Source organism: Meles meles, chromosome 19 (genome assembly GCF_922984935.1).
Source record: "Meles meles chromosome 19, mMelMel3.1 paternal haplotype, whole genome shotgun sequence".
NCBI lineage: Eukaryota > Metazoa > Chordata > Mammalia > Carnivora > Mustelidae > Meles > Meles meles.
This window is the reverse complement of record NC_060084.1, coordinates 12,964,061-12,982,513: the sequence shown is the minus strand read 5'-3', so window position 1 is coordinate 12,982,513 and position 18,453 is coordinate 12,964,061. Positions and strand designations below refer to the sequence as shown.

Here is an 18,453-nt window from a genome sequence, read left to right as displayed (position 1 = left end):
CCTCTGCCTCTGACTCCCATGCCATCTAATCCCCCTCCCCACCCTGGCCGCTGCTCTCTACAGGAGCTGAAGGAGGCCTTGACTTTGGCATCGTGAAGGTCATGGAAGAGGTGAAGCAGCCCCTCCAGCTGAAGAATCGTGGGAAGTATGAGATCATGTTCAGGTAACCTGGAATCCATCAGGCATATGGTCATCCACCTCCACTCATGGGGAGGAAGCGCCATCTGGGAGGTAAAAACAGAAACCTGATTGAGGAAATCATAAGAACCATCTCTGTTTGTAGCCTCTCTCAGGCTTCAAATGAATGAAATTCCAACTGCTAAGAGCAGAGGTTTTCATGCTGCTTTCAACTCTGTGGCTTTACAGGGACCCTTGAAGTCCCTCTCAAAGCACCCAGAGCCACAGGGCCCTGGGGGTGGGAGAGAGACTCAGAGGGAGAGGTCAGGAAGAAGACGTGATAGGTGAGGGGAGGTCCAGGGGATGGAGGGAGAGATTGGAGATGGAGACCTGGCCTTCAACTGGCCTGTCCTCCTCTTGGCTCCAATCTGTTTCATAAGTTGACATTCCATGTAAGATTTCATATGAAAAAAAGGGCTTTTTCCAATTTTCTTTTTTTAGTTTTGAGAATCACTGTGTTATAGAACCCAAATGGTGGCCTGGCAGAATGGAGCTCCAGCTTGTGCTCATCTCTCGAGATGAGAAATGAAAGACTAAATAAGAGATTTCTCAGAGAAGAAAGGGTGGTGCCAGGTGGGGGGAGGGAGGAGGTAACTCAGGTAGGGCCACACAACCCTTGGGGGCAATGCCAGCAGCCATGGCCAATCTGTTCTGTGGAAGATGATCCTTCTCCTGGAAGAACTCGCGGTTGATGAAAGGACTTGCCCCTCACAGACTTAGAAGGAATTCCGTGCTTTCACAATAGCTTCATTTCAGCTAAAAGAAGGCTGAAATGAGAGAAGTCCCACCTCAGGCTACCATTATTACGCCCATGCACTGAAATAGATAAATATAAATAGAAGCTTAACAAACTTAGAAGAAAACCACTGACCCCTTGGAAGTAGCCCTGAGTGGGATCCTGCTGGCTTCTGAGTTTTGTTGTAGGTTATCACAGAACGTTAGTTCTGCTCTTCTAGATTACGTGGACCAGTCAACCTCGGGATGGAGCAGGTGATCAAAATTCATAGAAGGAACTTGCGGGAAAGTGAGGAAGCTCAAGCACCAAGCATGCAGCAATGGCATGGCCATGTCTCCTGGAGCGTGGGGGTGACATTTAGGTCCCCAAAGAAACTCCAGGTGTCCCACCTCCACTTAAATTCCTTGCTCCTGTTGCAGTCCCTCTGCCATTCTCATGAGTCAGCTGCTCTCTGTGGCTTCCCACCTCGTCCCCACTGGACCATGGCCTCCCTTTCCAAGTGCCTCTGCTAAATGGCTTCTGCCCCCACTTTCTCTCTGTCTTTAGATCCCCTGGCTTCTGCATCACTGTACCCTGTGTATGTGCTAATATTCAGTCCTATAGAGGGGAGGAAGGGAGACAGAGAGAGAAAGGGAGAGATAGGGGGAGAGACAGACAGAAAGATGAATTCAATTAGTTGGTCCATATCCAGCATCAAGTGTCCCTGTTGGACAAGAGATCTCCTGCAAAGGCACCTCTTGACCTCAGGCTAGAGATGGCTATCTTTGCCTCAAGCATTACTCGCCGGCCTAGTCAGTCCTGGCTGCAGAGGGGTGCTCATAGAGCACAAAGCACAGTGGGCACTTCCAGACACAGTGCTTGAGCAGACATGGCAGACACTCAACCATCTGGAGTCTCCTCTCTAGTATCTCGGGTTCCCCAGAATGATTTCAACTGGCCTTTCATTCTCATCTTTCAGCTTTTCTGTGGACTCCTTGGGGATTTTGGCAACCAATGTAAATTCCATGATCTCTATCCAACCCAAGAAGGGCTCATTAACCTCAGCGGAAAAGCCCACAAATGTCCAGGTGTTATTTCGGGCAAAAAAGGAAGTGAAGATTGAACACCAACCAATTCTGCGCTGTCAGGTAAAATAGCTCAAAGGGAGGATTCACTCGGTGACAGGATTTTGGGACTCATGCCCAAAAATAAATAAATAAATAAAGGCTACATCACCTAGCCCATGCTCCAGGGTTTGGTTAGGTGGGAGGGTGTGCAAAGTCATCAGCAACCAAGAGTGCCAGACAGGCAATAGAGCCACGATCTTTGGAGAGCTGAGTTCAGACATCAAGTGCAAGAAAAGAGTGGGGAAGTGAAAGAGGAGGTCAGCTCGGTCCACGTTGATCCATGGCTAATACCTAGTAAGTTTGATATCAGTATTTTCTAATACTCTTGGAGCAATAATATGAAGAAAATGAAAGAAAGAATGAAATTGGCTTCATGGCAGTAATGAAAGCAGAGAATGAAGTAGATAGTCCTGGAAGTCCTGGAGCATAGTGACTGACATCTTCCCAATCCTTCCTCACTTTCTAGATTATTGAACCCAATATCACAGAAGGAGGTGAAACCATTGCCAGCATCCCAATCAAGTTTTCTGTGAACGCGGTGTACTCTAAATACAACATCAGCCCCTCCTCCATCATCAACTTTGGGGCTTTGATCTGTGGCACCCGGAAAAGCACCACCTTCAGCATAGAAAATCAAGGTGTTACTGACTTCAAGTACGCCCTCTATAGGCTGACCGGGGAGAGCCCCATTCATCAAAAGAAAGTGTAAGACAAGTCTATACTTACCTCATGCCATTCGCGGGCTAATTAGGGAATTGTATTTTATGAAGAGCTTTCAAATATTTTATCTAAATTCACCCAATCCCCTTTTCCTGGGGTGAGGTCACTAAGGTTTAGAAGGCATGTCTGGGGCACCTGGGTGGCTCTGTGGGTTAAAGCCTCTGCCTTTAGCTCAGGTCATGATCTCCGGGTCCTGGGATCGAGCCCCGCATCGGGTTCTCTGCTCAGCAGGGAGCCTGCTTCCCCCTCTCTCTCTGCCTGCCTCTCTGCCTACTTGTGATCTCTGTCTGTCAAATAAATAAATAAAATCTTTTAAAAAAAATAAGAAAGAATGAAATGCTTGTCTAAGATTAGGCAAGAAATCACCAGTAGATCTCAGTTCTGAACCCACATCTCTGCCCTCAGATTTCATATGTTTTCTTACTGTCACACATGTGATAGATTTAATTGAACAAATATAAAGTCTTCCATGTGCAGTTGTGTCTGTTGTCCTGGTACTTCTAACATGCTGCAGGACTCACAGTAAGTCATTGTCCTATTTATTGTCCTGTAGGATGTGGAGGAACTAGTGTAACCACAAACTAAGTCAAAAGAATCAGAGCTGTGCCTCACATGGGAGGTGGTAGAAGGTACCCCAGAAATATAGACAAGGGAAGCACACTGCTGCCTTCCATCTACTGGGCCCTGCTTTGACCTTCTCTGCATGAAGGCACTGTCACAACAGCTCTCTTAGTTGTTCCAAAGGCAAAACTCTGTATTCTTCACAAAGCAGCTCTTAATTCTCTAAAAGACTTTACCTTTTTGCATGCTTTTGGCTTTTGATGGTCATATCCTTTCTTTGGCAAATTAAGTACAGTTTTACCAATTCCCAAGGCTCTTTGTCCTAATTAATTGACTCCCTAATTAATTAATTAGTTTAAAATTGACTTTCCAGTTAATTGTTTTAAATCAGACATGCCTTGTTTATAGTTGTTTTGCATTTTTGTAGATACTCTCTTCCATTGTGGCTAAGTTTGAACATATTAAGAAATGTGGGCTAAGCTATCTAAAATCTCCTTCTAAAGAGAAAAAAAGCCCTAGCCTTTTTTCTTAGTAGCCTTTATAATAGAAGTTGATGCATGATTCTTGCTTATTAATACTAATGTTTGCTTCACACACACAAAAATAAGTCTCTTCCTTCCAAATTTAATTTCAATTTAATTTATGCAACTTTTTAAGCATCTATTTTATCATAATTTAATACTGTTTATAGATATTATGATATATTTGTATTTGCTTTAAGTTGTTTTAGTTTTAATTTGTTTTTCATCTTAATGTGTACAAATTCATGCAAAATACTCAAAGAGGGTTGAAATGTAATTGTTCTGGTCATTGAGCAAGTGAATGCTGAACTAGATAAAACTCTCAAAAGTTTAAGATTGCACCTCAAATGCATTGGACATTGTAGGTTAACTGGCCTCCAGAAAACTAATTATTGAATAAACTAGCTTCAGGTGAAGCAAACAGAACTTATGTTCAAGCTATTGCCTAAACTCAGTTTAAAAACACCATGACTGGGGCACCTGGGTGGCTCAGCAGGTTAAAGCCTCTGCCTTCAGCTCAGGTCATGATCTCAGGGTCCTGGGATCAAGCCCCACATCGGGCTCTCTGCTCAGCAGGGAGCCTTCTTCCCCCCCCAACCCTCCCCCCTGCCTGCTGCTCTGCCTACTTGTTATCTCTGTCTGTCAAATAAATAAATAAAATCTTAAAAATAAATAAGAATAAAAACACCATGCCTATAAATGTGAAGAAAGGGGACAAAATTTAAGTTTTTATTTGACATCTCATTTTTTTATTAATTAATTAATTTATTTTTTCAGCGTAACAGTATTCATTGTTTTTGCACAACACCCAGTGCTCCATGCAATACGTGCGCTCCCTATTACCCACCACCTGGTTCCCCCAACCTCCCACCCCCGCCCCTTCAAAACCCTCAGGTTGTTTTTCAGAGTCCATAGTCTCTTATGGTTCACCTCCCCTTCCAATTTCCCTCAACTTCCTTCTCCTCTCCATCTCCCAATGTCCTCCATTGACATCTCATTTTTTTTAAGTAAGATCAGGTTACAGATTTTTCTACAAGTTATTTTCTATAAGTAATTTTCACACACTGCTTTCCAGAGAATTCAAGTAAACACTTAAACATTATTGTTTTCTTGCAGCAATTTTCAATGTCCTTATGAATCATATTCAATAAGTCCAATATCTTTATATAATTTTCTTATCATTGTTGAATGAGGTCTGCTAATGATAAATAAGCTGACTTTCCCAGATGCCCCCTTGGCTATCTCTCCCATTCTTGGGAGAAGAGAACATGCAATTAGCTGACAGATCATACTTAATATCACCACCCCAACCTGAGGGTGTCCTCTTGCTTCTTTAATCAGAGTCAGCCATGTCAGACGTGCACGATCCCGGGAAAGCGAGAGCTTCTACAAGCCTGGCCCTTCCAAAGCAACCAAGTTCTCTGATGTAGTTCAGAAAGAAGTAAATGTCACAAACCAGGTGAGCACCCTTTTCCTTGTCAAAGGAACCCCAGAAGGCTGCCTTCCAACTAGCTCTCTCCTGCCTAGTTCTTGCCACAGATACCTCCCTATGCTAGCAAGATCTGAACCTACCGTGACAGGAATACAGCTCTCTTGAAATATCACTTTTATTTTCAGGAAAGGCATTGACTTTTCATTTGATATCCTCTCTTGTTTTAAAATCTTCATTGGTTCTCATTGCCTTAAAATTAAGTTTCATCTCTTCATACATGTTTTAATCATGGATCATCTATTTATAAGAAACAAAGCCCATTTGGACTGGCTTAAATAAAAGCAGGTTTTAAGACTTCTGCTTTAGTAAGATGAAATAGATATACTTCATCTTTCTTGCCAGAGTGATGTCAGAGAAGCCCCACTCAAACAGAAGATCTAAATAAGATTCTGAGTCTCATAATACCTAAAAGTCCCAGGTTTCAAATCAAAATCATGAATCATACCAAAAACAAGGAAGATCTCAAATTGGAAATAGACAGGGAATAGGTGCCAGCCTTAATATAACTGTTAGAATTATCTGACAAAAATTGTAAAGCAGCCAACATAAAAATGCTTCAAAGAGCAATTACAAACATGCTTAGAACAAATGAAAACATAGTTCTCAGCAAAACAAGAGAAGATGTAAAGAACCAAATAGAAATTTTGAAAGTGAAAAAATAACCAAAAGTTAATTCAGTTGGTGGGTTCAACAAGAGGATAGAGGGGATAGAGGTAAAACTCCATGAACTTGAATACAGAACCATAGAAATTCCTCTCTCTTTTTTTCCTATTGCCCTCATAACAAATTACCTCAAACATAGTGGCTTAAGACAATACAAATTTTTTAGCTTATACTTCCATGGTCAGAAGCTTGACATAGGCCTCACTGGGCTAACATCAAGGTATTAGCAAAGCTGTGTTCTTTTCTGGAGACTTTGGGGGAAAGAATCCATTTCCTTACCTTTTCCAGCTTATAGAGGACACCTGTCTTTCTTGGTTCATGATTTCCTTCCTCCATCCTTAAAACCCGCCATGATGGATCAAGTTCTTCTCACATCCTATGACTCCAGCCTCTTCCATAGTCACATCCCCATCTAACTCTCTTAGGTTTGTTCCTTCCACATATAAGGACCCCTGTGATCACACTGGTCCCAGGATAATACAGGATAATCTCCCCATCTCAACATTCTTAATTTAGTCATATCAACAAAGTTTTTTTTTTTTCCATGTAGGGTAACATATTCACAGGTACCAGGGATTAGGATGTGGACACCTTTGGGAAACCATTATTCCACCCAATCTAAACAAGAGAAGAAATAAACTCTGTTTTGAGTTCTACTCAAAATAGAAAAATCTATTTGAGTCTAATGAATTAAAAAATGAACAGACCCTGAAGGCCTGTGGAAAAAATCTAATATCCCTGTCCTCAGATTTCCAGAAAGAGATAAGAAATAGGGTTGGACTGGGGCAGCTAGCTGGTACAGTTGGTAGATAGTGTTTTCATGTGACTTTTGATCTCTGGGTCATGAGTTTGAGCCCCACATTGAGGATAGAGATTATAAATAAATAAACTTTAAAAAAAGAAAAGAAAAGAAATAAGGTTGGGCTGAAAAGGTACTCAAAGAAATGATGACCAAAAGCTTCCCAAATTTAGCAAAAGATGTAAACTTATAAATTCAAAATCTGGGCAAATCCCAAATAGGACAAACCTAAATAAATCCACACCCACACGCATCATAGTCAGACTTCTCAACACAAAAGACAAAAAATCTTAAAACCAGTGAAAGAGGAATGACCTTACGTATAGAAAGGAAACTATTTGAATGACAGCAGATTTCTTATCAAAAACCATAGGAGCCAGAATAAAGTGGCTCAACATTTTGCAAGTGCAGGAAGTAGACAATTGTAAAGCCCAAATCTTACGTACAGGAAAAATATGCCTCAGAAATAAATGGAAAATTAAAGTATTCTAAAATGAAGGAAAATTAGTTTGTTATCAGCAGGTCTCTCCCAAAAGACTGGCTAAAGGAAGTTCTCTGAACAGAAAGTAAATAATAAAAGAAGGAATTGTGGAGGGAGCTAGCTGGCTCAGTCGATAGAACATATATGACTCTTGATCTCAGGGTCATGAGTTCAAGCCCCACATTGTGGGTAGAGATTTCTTGGAAAAAAATCTTGGGTGGCTCATTCAGTTACGTGTCCAACTCTTGATTTTGTTTCTTCATGATCCCAGGATTGTGAGATGGAGCCCCATGCTGGGCTCTGCACTCAGCAGGGAGTCTGCCCCTCCTCTCACCCCCTCAGATAATCTTTTTTTGAAAGATTTTATTTTTAAAAAAAGATTTTATTATTTATTTATTGTTTATTTTATTTATTTATATATGTGAAAGACACACAGTGAGAGAGGGAATACAATCAGGGGGAGGGGGAGAGGGAGAAGCAGGCTTCCTGCTGAACAGGGAGCCCAATTTGGGGCTCAATCCCAGGACCCTGGGATCATGACCTGAGCCAAAGCCAAACACTTAACAACTGAGCCACCCAGGTGCCCTAAATAAATCTTTTTAAAAATCTTAAAAAAAAAAAAAAGAATTATGAAACACCAAGTAGGAAGTAAAATCATGGCAGGCAATTATGTATGTAAATTCGATAGACTTCCCTTCTCCTCTTGAGTTTTCTAAATAATGTTTATCAATTAAAGCAAACATTAGAACACTGTCGATATGACTCTAAATGGATGTAGAGGAAATATTTTAGACACTTATGAAAGGCAGAGGGTGAATAAGCAATTGATCGACAATGTGGTAAATACTAAAATTGAAGTGTGTGTGGAGGGATAAGCCTCCAGAAAGGTGAAGGAATAAGTCCTGCTGTTCCTGGTAACTGTTACAAGTCATTGAAGGCTTTCTAGAAGCCTTCCTAGTGCATTGTGGATTATGTTTAGCTACAAGTAACACCCCACCAGTAGTGGTCTAAACAGATAGGATATGGGGGTTTTTTCTTCTTTTTTTTATTAGTTTAAGGGTAGAATTTAGTGATTCATGAGTTGCATATAACACCCAGTGCTCATTACATCAAGTACCTTCCTTAATGTCCATCACCCAGTCATCGCATCCCTCACCCTCCTCCCCTCCAGCAACCCTCAGTTTGTTTTCTAAAGTTAAGAGCCTCTTAGGTTTGCCTAGGATATGTTTAAATAAGGTAGGTAGTTGCTTGTGTTGGCTTGGAGGCTCGTTGAAGTCTGTGAGTCTCTTGACTTTTCCTCATGGTTCCAAGATAGCTGCCACAGCTCTAGCCAGCACATGTGCAATCAAGGCAAAAATAGAGAGTAGGTACTCTGCACTTTCTGGACATCAGTAATTGTTGGCTGCATTTGGATTGAATTTTCTACATACTGGTTTTTATGTCTTCTCAAGTATTTTCCTCTTCAACAGAAGCCTTCTATTTAATTAACATGCATAATTTTCTACATGTGTTTCTATAACTCTCATCCCTTCTAACATATGTATCTTCAGGGTTGGGGTTTTTTTCGTTCATTTTCACTTGTTTGTTTTGCCTTCTTAGCCCACTGTATCTTCTTTACTCCCAGTGAAGCAGCCTCTCTCTAATACCCTACCTCTTCGTTCCAATGACCCTGTCTGCCCTCCCACCTTGACACTTCACTCTCAAGGTCACACCCTGGATCTCCCATCAAAGGAAACTGAGGTGCTTCTGAACTCTTGATTTCTAAGGTTCCTTCACCATTCCTTTCTCGCTACTTGCTGTGTTGAGTCTACACTTTCCTGCTATTCTTTGCCTTCAGTGTGACTTTGTTCCTTTAAGACAACATTCAACCATATTCTTATTATTCAAACCTTCTCCTTCTTACCAATTTATATTCCTACCAACAGTGGACAATAATAAATTTGATACTAACCATTCAAACAGGCATGAGGTGCTATCTTGTTGTGATTTTGATTTGCATCTCCCTGATGATAGGTGATCATCTTTATTGATAGATTTTATGAAAAACCTTGAGATAAGGGAAATTACCCTGGATTATCCTCTGCCCAATGTGATCACGAGGCTCTGGTAGTGGTCGAAGGAATGGGGAGATGTTGGTCAAAGGGTATAAACTTCCTTTTAAGATGATTAGTTCTGGGGATTTAATATTTGCTTGGTGACTCTAGTTAATAGTACTGTATTGTATACTTGAAAGTTGCTGAGAGAGTAGATGGTAAATGTTCTCATCATACAAAAACACAAAAGGTGATTATGTGAGCTGATACATGTTAACTAACATTATTGTGGTAATCACTTTGTGGTATATTCCAGTATCCAATCAGCACATTGTAGCCTTCAACTTATACAATGTCCTATGTCTATTACATGTCAGTGAAGCTGGGTGTGAGGGGAAGAAGAGGAAGGAAGCTCCTAGGAACCAGAGGAGTGTGTGATAATATCCCATTTTCTGAGCCTTCATTCTGTGCCATATGCTAGGGGAAGTGCCTCACACACATTTCTTCCTTCGAAGCCTCCAGTGATTCAAGGTAGAGGCTTTAGCCCCATGTCATGGATAGACAGACTCAGAGAAGTCATTTGCCCAAGGTCAAACAGTTAAAATCTAGCAGGGGTGGGAGGATTCAGACTCATGAGTATCTGACCCAGCCTTACCTGGAGTTCTGTCTGGGCCCCTCCGCCAGGAGATTCCCATCTGGTAAGACTTGTGCAATGTGGAGTATGTCTGTCTCCTTGAGCTCGCACTCCGTCACAGCTGGTCAGAAGGAATGGGCACAGACGGAAGCACTGAGGGAGCCCAGCCCTGAAGATTCCCTGAGCTCTCTCTGTCTCCGAGAGAAAGCTGGGGTTCGGAGAAAGCCTGTGAGGAGAGGCCCCATGGGTCCCTCTCGACGCCATCTTACAGGCTCTGCTAGAAGAGCTCTGACTCTTTCACCCCCTCTGCCTCCATCGTTTCTGCAGGCGCGTTTCACCCACGGCATGTTCACTGTGTACCCCGGATTCGGCTCCATCCCTCCAGGAGGAGTGCAGGCCATCACTGTCGACTGCGTGGCTGACCCCGTGGGAAGGTGTGAGGAATTCATAGCGATCGACATATCTGACCGAGACCCAAGAGACCAGCCTGCTGGCATTCCTTACAGTTTGCTGGCCGAAGCCTGTCTACCAGGTACTGGGCACTCAGATTGGACAGCCTCTCCCCTGAAGGGCCCTCCCCTTCCCACCATGCATGTGATTGGCACATATGGCCACACTGCTTCCTTTGGGTCCTTAGAACTTTCTGTAGTGTCTTCAGCCATATTTTTCCTTAAAGACTTGCAAGGCATATACCCCTAAAAGATGTTCAGTTTTAAACTCCTAGTCTTCCTGAGTTTGGTCCAGGATTCTCAGACAAATAGAATTATCTGGGAATGGTGTAATGGGGTATGACACAGGACCTGGGAACACCAGATCTGGCCATTCCCTGTGGACAACATATGCAGAGAACAGTGGTCAGCGACTGCACGTACTCTAACTTTAACTAAGCAGGATTCAGGTAAAGCACAGAGAGAACTCCTCTTGCTTTGACTATAGGCACCGCACAGCTCACGCCATGGGCCAAATGCCCACCCCAGATCCTGGATCTAACCTGTCCTTACCACTGGGAGGAACACCGGGTTGTGCTCTGACAGCCAGCAGGAGCAGTGCAGAAAAGGAAGAGAAGATAGAATTTGCGCCATCACTCCCACCCCTCCCCTTGTGGGAATTCCCCTACATCTCCTCTATGCCCACCCTCCGTCAGAACGCTAACCTTCACACTAGCCATGACAGAAAGCAGGAGCTGGGCCATCAGACCTCGTCCCTCCTTCTCCCCAGCCTTTGTGACCGACGACAATGCCGTGATATTTGAGGAGCACCAGATCTGCAGCAGCGCCTCTCTGCCCAACATCCTCCAGACCATAGAGAGTGGGGGGCTCTTTGTGGAGGACGAGAACAAGTTCATCTTCTGCAACGTCCTGGTGGGTCATCAGGCCAAGGCTCGGTTCAAGATCAGCAACGTGGGGAAGATCGCGTGTGATGTGAACATCGTCATTAAGCCCATCTCCAACAAGGTAAGCAGCCCCAAATGGCACTAGCCCACCAGAGCTGGCATGAAGCCTTGGGAAGAGCTCGTGAAATCCTCCTGTAGAGCTGCTAGAACTGAGTGGGGACAGCCTGGCTCCCAGGCCCTGCCGGAAGTCGGATGAGGTCACTGGGTAGTTTCCCAAGAAACCGGACATTTGTCCCAGTGGGTGCTTCCTCTGGGTTTTAAAATGGTCCACACCAACGAGCTGCTCACTCACCCATCCAACACTCAGCTCTGCATCTAATAGATGAAACATTGTGGCGTGAGCCAAAGATGAGTGCCGGCTCGGGCAGGCTGTTTTGTGCTGCCCATTTGTCTGAAAAGGAGGGTTTGGGGGATGTCAGATGATCTCATCCCTCTCAGGCCCTGGTGACATCCAGTCATTTCTCTCTGACCTTTTTCTGGACATGAAGGGGCAGCTTTTTTCCTGTTCTGCACGAAAACCATAAAAAGGGAACAAGCCTGATTTCTCCAAGATAGGTTTTTACCAGGGGATTTCAGACATATATTTACCTCCTCCCTAATTCGCAGACTATCCCTTGAAAAGAGCGAAGAAACCTTAGTGTTCTCAGCTTAAAATCAAGAGGGGATAGTCAGTCTCAAGTCCCACTGGCCAACCTTAAGAATGAAAAAATCCTTTGGGGGCCTTCCCAGGGTCCCTACAGTCCCTCCAGTCTTCCTAAAACTCGGCCACAAGGAGGGGACAGAGAAAATGCTGACACACGCTGATCCCTGCTGTCCCTCCCCAGCTCATTGCCCGAATCACTGACATTTTTGAAGTGGAACCTAATAAGATGTGTGTTGCCAGCCGCTCACATGCCTTTGCCACGGTGACCTTCACCCCGCAGACCATGCAGACCTACCAGTGTATCTTCGAGGCTACCTTGGATGGCTTGCCCAGGTACCAGCTCCCCTGCCCCTCCCTGCAGGATGAGGAGGCAATGCCATGCCCCGCAGGGCCCTGCAGACGGGTCTCCCTCTTCCGGTTCCCTGCAGCAACCTGACCAGGAACCGCAGCCTCGGATTTGATATCGTCGGGGAAGGGACCCTCCCTCGAGTGATCGTGGTGCGGCCGGTTCTCTGCAACCAACATGGAAACCCCTTGCTCCTCTTCAAGAGGCTTCTTCTCGGTCAGTCAGAGAAGCTGCCTCTCGTCCTCAAGAACAACGGCACCATCCCCGCCCAGGTACTGCGGGGGGCAAGAGTGGGACGGAAAGGGAGAAGAGCGACTCAGAAGTCAGACTTTCGGCTTTGAGGTCTCTGCCATCCCTGACCTGCGAGGACTTTGATGTTCCTCACATGTTAACCTGTGTAAGGCGTGGGGCACGCAGAGCCGAGTCAGCCAGAGTGTCTGCCCTCAAGGAGTGTACGAAAGCAGAGCACACAGCTCGCCGAGAGTTCCTGCGTGAAGCGTGTGCAGGGATATACCCTGAGCCAAGCAGGGAGGACTATGGGTATTCTTGGTGTCTTCTTTATCCTTCCATTTTTTTCTGTAATGAACATTGCATTTTTAATAAGGAAGAAGCAAAAAAAAACCTCAGTAGGGGTGAGAAATGCCACATCTCAGGGGACTCTTGGTTCAGCAATTAAATTGTGGGGTTACTTTAAGATTTTTTTTTTTTATTTACGTATTTGACAGACAGAGATCACAAGTAGGCAGAGAGGCAGGCAGAGAGAGGAGGAAGCAGGCTCCCCACTGAGCAGAGAGTCTGATGCGGGGCTCGATCCCAGGTCCCTGGGATCATGACCTGAGCCGAAGGCAGAGGCTTTAACCCACTGAGCCACCCAGGTGCCCCTAAATTGTGTTTTTATTTTTATTGGTTTTTTTTTCTGTTCACATCCTTGTTTTACAAAAAAAAAAAAAAAAAGAGTGATAAATTATGTAAGGGTTCCACGAAGAACCTCAGGACTTTTGAGAGTGATCTACTCCCATCTAGGGGAATCAAGGAAAATTTCACTCTAAAATGACACAGAAGCTGGGCATTGCAGGACAGCTGGGTTTCAGGAAGGGCGCGTGGCAGGGACTGCATCCCAGCTGGGGAAAGAAAACTATTCAGACAAAGGCACAGAAGCAAAAAATGTGTCCGGCAGGAGGCCCCCAGCTCCGTGAGAGCACAGCGGCCGGAAGAGCAGTGGGAGATAAAAATAGAAGGGAGAGTAAGGACAACTCACAGGAGGCTTTGGATTCTCTCTGTATTTTAAACACTGCAAGATGTTCTTACTATCTTGTCGGGGGTTTTTAAAGATTTTTTTATTTATTTGAGAGAGAGAGAGAGAAAGTGAGAGACAGAGCAGGAGCAACGAGGGAGGGGAGAGGCAGAGGGAGAAGCAAACTCCCTGCTGACCAAGGAGCCCGAGGTGGGGCTCGATACCAGGACCCGTGGATCATGACCTGAACTGAAGGCAGACGCTTAATGGACTGAGCCACCCAGGCACCCCTCATTGTCGGGTTTTGTCGTTCATACAGTTAAGGCTCACTTAGATTTACCCACATTTGTCACTTTCTTTGCTCCCCTTCTTACACAGCCCCCCTTCCCTCTGAGCTCCTCTGTCTCTACCCGCTGAAGAACCGCCTGTACTGTTCCCTCAGTGCGGGTCTGCTGGCGGTGAATTCTCTCAGCTTGTACTTGAAGATCTCCATTTCTTCTTCATTTTAATGTCATTTTTACTGGCTGTAGAACTCTCCCTCAGCAATTGTTTTCTCCCAGCCAATGAGAGCTTTCATTCCAGTGTGTTCTGGTTTCCACTGTCTCTGCTGAGAGGGCAGCTATGTCTAAAATGTCCTGTTAAGGTGATCTTTGTCCTCTGACTCTGTCTGGCATTTTCGCTTTGTGTTCGTCTTCGTGGTTTCGCGATGACGTGAATAGGTATGGATTTCTTTTCATTGATCCCGCCCGGAATTCACCTGGCTTCTTGATTCTGCAATCGATGTCTTAAATCAGTTTTGGCATTTTTCTCTGGGCACCATTCTGGATAATCTCTTAGGACCTGTCTTTAGCTCATTAACTTTCCTTTGAGCTGTGTCTAATTTTTATTATACCTTCCACTGAGTTCTTCAGTTATTATATTTTTCAGTTCTAGAAGTTCCATTAGGCTGCTTTTCAAATATATATATAGTCAGTTTGGAAGATTTCTGACTTTGTGCTGAGACTGTCAGTCTTGGCTTTATTTTGTGAACAAAGTAATTACAGCCATTTTACCATCTATACCCGGTCATTCCAAAATCTGGATTCCCTGTGGGTCTGTTTCTGATATCTGCTATTTCTGCTCATTTTTGCCCATGTTGTCCTTTCTCCTCATGTGCCTAGTTATCTTCGATCCCGTGTTGAGTATGATACCTGAAAATTATTTAGAAGTAACAACACTAAAGATGATGTTCCTTTTCTTCAGAGACAATTTTCATTTGCTTCTGCTAAGAACTTTGAGACATTAGAAACTTAGGATCACTTAACACTAGTTTTAGGGCTTGAGATTTCCTGGACTCAGAGCAGGATTGCTGCCCGGGGGTAGGGGCGAGCTGGGTTATAGCCAACCTGTCTACCTTTGGTCCTATCGGCAGGTTCTTTGGGGTCACCATCTACTGGAAAGAAAATGCCCACCTTTCACAATACTTTTGCCCTCTTAGCACCAAGAGGCCATCAAAAACACAACTTGAGCCTCCCACCTACCTCTTCTAGCCTAGCAAACACTCCAAGTCAAAAACAGCCCAGAAATGTAGGCTAACCTTCCTGGATTCCTGTGCTTTCCCAGATCTTGGTCTGGCTGCTTTTCATTACCTTCTTAGCTCTGTGATGCTTTTTAAAAATGTGTTTTTCCTGTTGTTGTTGTTGTCCTGGGGTTTGTTTGTTTGTTTGTTTTGAGTCCACATTACCTAGTTTCCCATTGCCCTGTATGGTTTCCATTATTGTACCTTTATAAAATGTTCTAGCATCTAGTTTAGTAAATTCCTGCTCACCCATTCCCCATTTTTCTAATTTTTCTTGACTATTTTTACATACCTATTTTCTCAGATGAACTTTAGACATCATCTTTCAGTGTTCTTCAAAAGGTCCAATTGGGAATCCTGTGAATTATTTGGGAAGAACTCCTTAGAAGTATTTTTTTAAGATTTTATTTATTTGTCTGAGAGAGAGCGTGAGCAGCAGGAAGGGAGAGGGGGAAGAAGGCTGAGCAGGGAGCCCAATGTGCGGCTCGATCCCAGGACTCCAGGATCATGAACTGAGCCGAAGGCAGACACTTAACGCACTGAGCCACCCAGGCCCCCTTGGGAAGAACTTCTACTGTTAGAGTATTTAGGCTCTCGGGAGCAACATTTCGAATTCCCATCCATTTATCTAGATTTTTTAATGTCAATTTTTGTCATATAACTCCTCCATATAGTTTCTTTCTAAGATTATTTCTAAACATATAATTTTTTTTATCTCAGAAGCTTCCCATGTAGTATCACTATTTCTTTTTTTTTTCATTTTTAATTTTTTTAATTTCTTTTCAGTGTACCAGAATTCATTGTTTATGCACCACACCCAGTGCTCCATGCAATACGTGCCCTCCATAATACCCATCACCAGGCTCACCCCCTGCTCACCACCCCCCCGCCCCTTCAAAACCCTCAGATTGTTTTTCAGAGTCCATAGTCTCTCATGGTTCATCTTCCCCTCCAATTTCCCTCAACTCCCTTCTCCTCTCCATCTCCCCATGTCCTCTATGTTATTTCTTATGCTCCTCAAATAAGTGAAACCATATGATAATTGACTCTCTCTGCTTGACTTATTTCACTCAGCATAATCTCTTCTAGTTCTGTCCATGTTGATACAAAAGTTGGATATTCATCCTTTCTGATGGAGGCATAATACTCTATAGTGTATATGGACCATATCTTCCTTATCCATTCATCCATTGAAGGGCGTCTTGGTTCTTTTCACAGTTTGGTGACCATGACCATTGCTGCTATGAACATTGGGGTACAGATGGCCCTTCTTTTCACTACATCTGTATCTTTGGAGTAAATACCCAGAAGTACAATTGCAGGGTCATAGGAAAGCTCTATTTTTAATTTCTTAAGGAATCTCCACACTGTTCTCCAAAGTGGCTGCACCAACTTGCATTCCCACCAACAGTGTAAGAGGGTTCCCCTTTCTCCACATCCTCTCCAACACACGTTGTTTACTGTCTTGTTAACTTTGGCCATTCTAACTGGTGTAAGGTGGTATCTCAATGTGGTTTTGATTTGAATCTCCCTGATGGCTAATGATGATGAACATCGTCTTTATTCTTTTTGCCTCATTTCTTATATTGTTTGATCGTATTTATGATGGTACCAGCGTGACTGTCTTCTAAAACTGTCTGCTGATTTCTTGAACCTAAAATCAGAAATATGGCTTTTGTTTTTGCATCCGCTATGGTGGTCCAGAAAATAATCCCTTTTCTTCACCTAAGCCATAGGCCTACTTTGGCTTTCTTTTAAACTTGGCGGGCTGTTCCATATGACACTATCAGGCAACTGATGGATTAACACCTAGGAGACAGTGGTTTTGGGAACTCATATTCACGTAAACCTTGATAGAATGAGGAGTATTCATTTCCATTGTATTACTCCAGAGTATATTTAGCAGCTGCCTCTGTCAGCAGCAGAGGCGTTGAAAAGCCCATCTTGACACTACATAGCTTGATCATCTGTAAAGTCACCCCTAGTCTCTGGACCTCCAATTCCTTACTTGTTTAATAAGAGCTGAACTAAGCTTTCCTTTTCATCCCCAGGTCTAATATTTATTTTATTTCCCTTTTAGTAAGAATTCAAAAAAGTGAGCACTGGGCACAATGACTTTTTGAATACTTTCCAAACACCACTGTATCTCTATCCAGACTCAGAACCCATGAGCCACCTGTAAGCTTAACACTCGGCCTTGCTTTCTTTATGCCAGCTGCATGTCGATCTGAGGGACCAACTAGGCGTCTTCTCCCTGAAAGGGATCCCCACCACCTCCTACCTCTACATCACAGAGGAGAACAAACCACATGCCAAAGGTAGGTAGAGGGAGTGTAGCTTCTGGAGGACGATGGGTCCCAGGAGCTGTTTTATTAGGGAACTAATAAGGACCCAGCCACAGTAGGATACTCAGTCTCATCACCAGGGGCCTCCGTAGGTAAGGCTCACTCCCACATAAAGCTGCCCTCCCTTGAGTCAGGATCTGTCTGGTTACATCTTCCTTTAAACTAGTTCTAAACCTCATGTCTCTCTCTTTTTTGCAGCAAAGAAAGCTCACACGGCCTCCCTGGTTGTTCTGCCTGGAAACACAGCTGGATTCGATGTCGTTTTCCAATCCCAGAAGGTTGGGAGAATGAAAGGCACCATTCACTTATCAGTGGTCGACAACCAGTATGAGGAGACAGTCATCCACATGGTGGGAGAAGGTTATGAGGATGACATCACCTTGGGCAACATCCATGGGCTGGTGGTTTCCGGCAGCCCTGAGACCCCAGAGATCTCTGAGATCATTGAGGAAAATAGTTTGGAAGACTTGGTAACAGGTGAGAGAAATGGAAGTGAGTTACCGATAACTGTTGGCTCAGGCCATTTTAAATAAGAGTGAAACTTAAATAACAGCTCAGCCAGCTTCCTGGGAATTTGGGAGAGCATCTCCTCTTCCTTGCTCTATGCCCCTTCATTTGTGGCTCAGACAATGCCTTCAATCACGTGTTCCCTCAAGGAACATTTCTTGAGCATCAACATGCCTGAACCAGGTACTCTGCTGAGCCCTGGAACTTTAAAAAGAGTAAGAAGAGAGTCTCCGCCTTGGGGAGCTTAGAGTTTTAGCTACTTCCAGTTTAGCTAATAAGTGAAATTCAGAGTTCACATTCCAGATTAGCTAAGTGAGCACGTATCTCTCTAGGTTTCCCCATTTCTTTCAGCTGGCTTATATCCGCATTGTCTGTTTCATGTATCCTAGACATTCTGCGAGAAACTGTGGGCTTCTTTAATTATGGAATGTGTAGGTTTGTGCCCCCTCTAGAACATCATTCTGTTGGTGTCTGAGGCCCTGCAGCATCAAAGGCACCTGGGAG

The 18,453-nt window shown here is 43.9% G+C and overlaps 1 protein-coding gene across 1 annotated transcript in view; it reads left to right on the top strand.

The window, feature by feature from the left end:
• HYDIN (HYDIN axonemal central pair apparatus protein) overlaps positions 1-18,453 on the top strand; it is a 301,936-nt gene that overhangs the window by 233,461 nt on the left and 50,022 nt on the right. The window contains exons 54-63 of the mRNA XM_045986716.1: positions 64-163; positions 1,872-2,040; positions 2,486-2,724; positions 5,163-5,280; positions 10,251-10,455; positions 11,142-11,377; positions 12,141-12,292; positions 12,388-12,577; positions 17,313-17,415; positions 17,641-17,919. Of these exons, the coding sequence (XP_045842672.1) occupies positions 64-163; positions 1,872-2,040; positions 2,486-2,724; positions 5,163-5,280; positions 10,251-10,455; positions 11,142-11,377; positions 12,141-12,292; positions 12,388-12,577; positions 17,313-17,415; positions 17,641-17,919 (1,791 nt within the window). The remainder of the gene's footprint in view (positions 1-63; positions 164-1,871; positions 2,041-2,485; positions 2,725-5,162; positions 5,281-10,250; positions 10,456-11,141; positions 11,378-12,140; positions 12,293-12,387; positions 12,578-17,312; positions 17,416-17,640; positions 17,920-18,453) is intronic.